The sequence below is a fragment of the Sceloporus undulatus genome, chromosome 3, assembly GCF_019175285.1.
Source record: "Sceloporus undulatus isolate JIND9_A2432 ecotype Alabama chromosome 3, SceUnd_v1.1, whole genome shotgun sequence".
In the NCBI taxonomy this organism is placed as follows: domain Eukaryota; kingdom Metazoa; phylum Chordata; class Lepidosauria; order Squamata; family Phrynosomatidae; genus Sceloporus; species Sceloporus undulatus.
In genome coordinates this window covers 159,609,590-159,615,230 of record NC_056524.1, presented here as the reverse complement: position 1 = coordinate 159,615,230, position 5,641 = coordinate 159,609,590, and the positions used below count along the sequence as shown (strand labels likewise).

Here is a 5,641-nt window from a genome sequence, read left to right as displayed (position 1 = left end):
TATATATATATATATATATATATATATATATATATATATATATATATATCCCTGCATTACATATACATATGGATCCTAGCTATTAACTCATTAAACAATCCCATTAGACTATAAACAAGCTCATTAGACTATAGCCCTACATTACATATACATATGGAGCCTAGCTATTAACTCTTTTAACAAGCTCATTAGACTATAAACAAAATAAAATATCTAGGCCTAAATCTGGATGTTAGTCCTAAAGAGCAGGACCACTGAATCAGTGGGGACATGGTAAGCCAACACTTATATAACCTCCACTGGTTATTATCCTACCTTTATATTCTTCACAGGGACCATTTTGCACAGTGTAAGATTCCTATTACTCGGGAGAATGACAGGATTGTAATTTTCAAGGAGATAGCTTTGTTAATCTACATCAACATCAAAAGGAAAAGGAGGGGAAGGGTTTTAGCAACACTTTAGGAATAACTGATATATTCCAGCCTAAGCTTTCATGAACTCCAGTTCACTTCTTCAGAGGCAAGGAATAAAGTATCTCTAGACAGATATAAACACAAAAGTATGCATGTGAGAACAAGAGCAAGAGTCAGAGAAAGAGAAATACAAAGTTGCTGATATGTTGATAGGATAAAACTCCAGTGTTGGAGAGCATCTACACTGTAGAAACAATGCATTTTGACACCACTTTAAGTGCTGTAGCTCCATCTTATGGAATCCTGGGATGTGTAGTTTGACAAGTCTTTAGCCTTCTCTACCAAAGAGTGCTGGTGCCTCACAAAACTATAAATCTCAGGATTCTGTAGAGTGGAGTTATGGCAGTTGAAGCAGTTGATGGCTGTAAAGAATAGGATTGGGATTGTCACCAAACATTGCTAAAGAAAATTTTGTAGATTCTTTGCAGGCCAAAATATATTTTTTAATATTTTTAATTAGATTTAAAAAACAAAACAAAACACTACGTAGAATCATAAAATACCATAACATGCGTTGCCAAAACAATTTTCACCACAACCTATGTCATCTCCTACTTTACACAAACATATAGTTTCAGGCAAAAATATTTGATGCAATTGTGGGTTAAGGAACAAGAGGATGAGGGAAATCTCATTGGAATGTGTTCTGCAAAGCAACACTTGTAGCAAGGGGAACTTGATGACATTGGTGTCTTACCCTTTTCTCTAAGGAGCTGAGCTGGGAATGTTACTTTTAAGAATGACTATAGTGACATGTTGCTATTACCTATAACTAAGCATTGGTATGATGATACTCAGGGGGCCAGAGCATCACCCTTCTTCTGTTCAGCAATGGCTTTAATATGTCGTTACATTCATTAATGTTAAAAGTTAAGTTTTCAAGTCCAATCAAGGCATTCTGAATGGAATGGGTGGTACAATCCAACTGTATCCCCACAACAACGTTGTGAGTCAGGATGAGAGTGAAGAGTTGTGTTGAATGGCACAAAGTTTTGCTTAATGCAGTATCAAGAAGAGGAATAGTAAGGAAATATGGAGTAGCTAACCCAAAAGGTCCGTCACACCAAATTAACGTGGGAAATGTATACCTACTTTGTCTTATTGACTTTGAGGCAGTACAGACTGGCACTTTGTGCCGGCCTGACTGCATAGTAGGGCCAAAGAAGGGCTGAGCGTTCACACTCTCCAAGCCCTTCTTCCTCCACTGGAGTGCCATTTTGGCGTGTGCCTGTTTACATGGGGCACGCCATGATGACCTCCCTTGTGCTCAGCGCCCAAACAATGCTGCGCACAAGGGGCATCATAATGTCATGCCGTGGCAGTTATGGCACCCCTTCTATGGTGCAAAAAGAAGCCTACTTTCAGGGAAGAAAGGGGCAGTGTTTCTCTGCCCCTTCCTGCCAATCTGTACAGCCCGTCTCTATGGCATAACAGATGTAAGAACTAAAGAACTATTGTGACAATAATCATGATGACATACAGGATATACTGTTACCCAGGGGCCTTCTCTTGTAAAACATCTGAAGAATTTCAAGGAAAGTTAAAATTGCCTCAGATTTGTAGGAAAGCTAAAACTGTATTGCAAAAACAAGAACTGAGAAAAAACTAAGAAGGAAACAAAACACTCTCCCATGATTTGGATGAGACTATTGAAATAAAGATAAACAATATTATAGGACATTTAGGGGCCATTCATACTATGAAATAACCTGGTGGTGAACCTGGGTTCTTTTGATGGCATTCATACTTGCCTCAACTGCGGTTAGTGCAGTTGGGGGGGGGGGGGGGGACGGGAGGGCGGTGTGAAAACACCCACTTAACCTGGTGCATTTAGCACTGCATACCTTACTGGATCTTTTTGTGGGTCCAGCAAAGATCCAGATCTTCAGTAGTCAGAATGCCGGTATTGAATTGATCTGGATTGCATGGGACCCAGTTTCCTTCCTTCCTTCCTCCTCCTTTTCCTCCCGCCACTCCTGCCTCTGCTTCCGCTCTTCCTCCTCCTCCTCTTCCTATTCCCCCTGCCACCTCCACCTCTGCTCTTCCCACGCCCTGCCACTCCTCCTCCTCCTCCTCCTCCTCCTCTCTCCTCTTTCCACCATCGCTCTTCCCCCCAATTACCAAGTGTGAATGGCAATAGGGGTAAAAATGCCATAAAAAAATCAATTGTGGTAAACATAGTGATAACTTTGGTTCAGTTTCACATTCCTGAATATATCCGGATCTCGTTGGTACAAAAACATGAGTGTAAATGAGCCCCTAGATTACTGCTGTTGATGAAAGAAAAATTTGACATGCCTGAATTTTTTTCTGTTTTTTTCCCCCTTCTAGTTTCCACTACCCATATCAGTGAGGATACAATTAAGTCAGAATTGGTTATTCCTTCAGCTCATCTTGTAGATGAAGGAAATTACACCTGCACAGCTGCCAACTTTCTTGGCAACTCCTCAGTCACAATGATCCTGAAAGTCCAGGCCCCCCCGCATGGTGGCCTCTTCCTTCTCTTCTTCCATCTCAGAGGAAAATTCATACATTGATGTGAGGATTGCCAAGCAGACCGTCTATGGGATCACTCTGGAGTGGTATACCGTGACTGAGAATCCAGGGGAAACCTGGTATACTCTCCATTTTGGGAAGTATGATGACACCAAGAAGGACATGATTTATATTGGACCTGGAATCAATAGCTACTCAGTCAATGATTTGCTCCCTGCCACCAAGTATGAAGTCTGTGTTACTCTGAGGAATCAGACGCCTCAAAAAGGGCAGTGCATTGTGTTTGTGACAGGAAGTGACATCAGTCAACTAGAACAGAGAGAGAAACTCATCCACATCATTATCATTGTATGCGCTATGGTCTTGGCTGTCCCTGCTGGGATGTATGCCTGCACCACAGAGACGAGATTCAATTGCATGCAGAAATGTGCTGACCTCTGTCGCAAGAACAGGAGAGGGCAAAACCTGAAAGGAGTCAACAAAGAAAGCACTTTTGACAGCTTGCCAACAGGCAGTGAAGAGGGGCTCTGCCGACGAGACTCCAGTGAAGACAAGAGAAAGCTAAAAACTAGTGAAGACAAGGAGAAGGCCAACAAGCAGAAACCTGAGCACAGAAATAGTGCTGATCTCTATTAACCTGTCTCTAAGCACAATCCTGCATTAAATAAGAAAGAAAGAATATGTAGGGAGATGTGGACAGAAGTACCCCCACACATGTGGACAGTAGGTCTTTATGTTACACCAGAGTCAATGAGTGGCTAGTATAGACAACTGAACTTTTGTTTTCAAATGATTATAGAGCCATCAATACTTGCAATGGGCAGATAGGCAAGAGAATAATACACAGTGGCCTGTTACAGACTGTCAAAATAAAGCTGCTTCGGGTCTCTTTGGAAGTATGCTATTTAAATGATGCAAGCATCCTAAGAATCTGGAAGCTGCACCAAAGCTGCACTCCAGTGCTTAGGAATGGAGTATGGCTTTGGCGCGACCTCTGGACCCATGTATCATTTAAATAGCATACCTCCAAAGAGACCCAAAGCAGCTTTATTTTGGCAGTCTGTAATAGGCCAGTGTATATTGTTTCCAATGGGAACATCATGCCTCTTTCAACCATTTAGCTGTCATTTATGATGTATAAAGCAATGAATAGATGTATAGAATTGTGTTGCTTATAAAATAATTGGAAGAGTTTGAATTATCAAAATGTGCCTAGAGGATTCATATCTAGGTCCATCCACCATTTAGATTGCTAGGCTGTTAAGGCCCTTCGCCAACACTACTGTTCCCATTGTAACTGTTTGCTTTTGGGTCTTGATGAGGAACTTTAGCAAAACCATCAGATATTAGCCCTGGTAAAGATAAGAGTCATTTACTCAACTCTATTTAAGAGGAGCAAAAATAAGGGAATGAAGGAAAATAAAGTACTGTTTTGTATAGGATTGGCCCATAAATATAAGACTGAAACAGTAAAAACAAACAAAACCCAGAAGCAAATAGTTTTTTAAAAAGTATAAGTTGTGCTTTTGGAGGGGTCATCATATCTTTCCCAAATGCAAGTGTAGTCACTTGGGCTCTGGAACTAAACATGCACCTCTTTTTGCATCAGAAGAGGTATCAATCAGTTTAAGTGGGGTCATATGAGCATTTTGATATATTTCCACAGTAAAGTCACATGAAGAAGTCTAATTTCCTCTCAGTAATATTATAGGCAGTTTCTAAAAGGGGAGGGAAAATCATGGAGGAAATAACAAGGCTATCTAAGCCTTTCTCAGATATAGGCTACTTCTAAACACAGCTTGCAAAAAATAATTTTTGGAGGTGACAACAATTCCCAGAATCATCTTGCTAGCATGGCCTTGTTGGTTGAGAAATTTTTGGGAGCTGTGATCCCAAAATTAATTTTGCCAAGTTCTACTTTAAATACTAGTTGCTTGGGATAGAAAAGCTAGAAAGGTGGATGTCTTCTTGCCTAAGAGAAGCACCACCTGGGATACTTTTTGGCAGTTGTTAGGAAAAGTATTTGCTCTTGGTTTGGTGGAGAAGGGATCTTCATAGATGCTTACAGGTGTCCTTTGCTAGATCAAAGTAGCCATTTATAAGTAGGTATACTTGGTTTAGGTAGTCTAGTGAGCCTCCACTAATAACTTAAAAAACAACATTAAAAAAAATCTAGACCAAAACCATGAGTATCGATTTCCTTAAGCGCCAAATTAAATGATGGTGCTGACATCAAAATCACTAGCCTTTACAAAGCTTACGGTACAGGCAAAGATCTTGAGCAAAAATGAAAGTACAGGTTGAGTCTCCCTTATTTGGATTCCAAAATCCAAAACATTTCAAAATCTAAAATTGTTCACATGGTTGGCTGGGATAGGGTCACCTTTGCTTTCTGATGGTTCAAATCACACCAACTGTGTTTCATGCACAAAATTATTAAAATATTGTAAATAAAAAATTCCCTTCAGGCTATGTGTATAAAGTAAATACAAAACATGAACAAATTTCATGTTTAAACTTGGATCCCATCTCCAAGCTATATCAGTATGTATATGCAAAGATTCCAAAATCTGAGAAACTGAAATCCAAATTACACCTGGTCCCAAGCATTTTGGTTAAGGGAGACTCAATCTGTGTATTCATTTTGTTGAAACCTATGCAACTTTGCT

The 5,641-nt window shown here is 40.1% G+C and overlaps 1 protein-coding gene across 1 annotated transcript in view; it reads left to right on the top strand.

Annotated features, from left to right (window-relative positions):
- Window positions 1-3,608, top strand: part of LOC121925878 (leucine-rich repeat, immunoglobulin-like domain and transmembrane domain-containing protein 2) — a 20,218-nt gene extending 16,610 nt beyond the window's left edge. Inside the window, 2 exon segments of the mRNA XM_042458449.1 lie at window positions 2,808-2,952; window positions 2,954-3,608. Coding sequence (XP_042314383.1) covers window positions 2,808-2,952; window positions 2,954-3,608 — 800 coding nt within the window.
- Window positions 3,609-5,641: the final 2,033 nt, after the last annotated feature.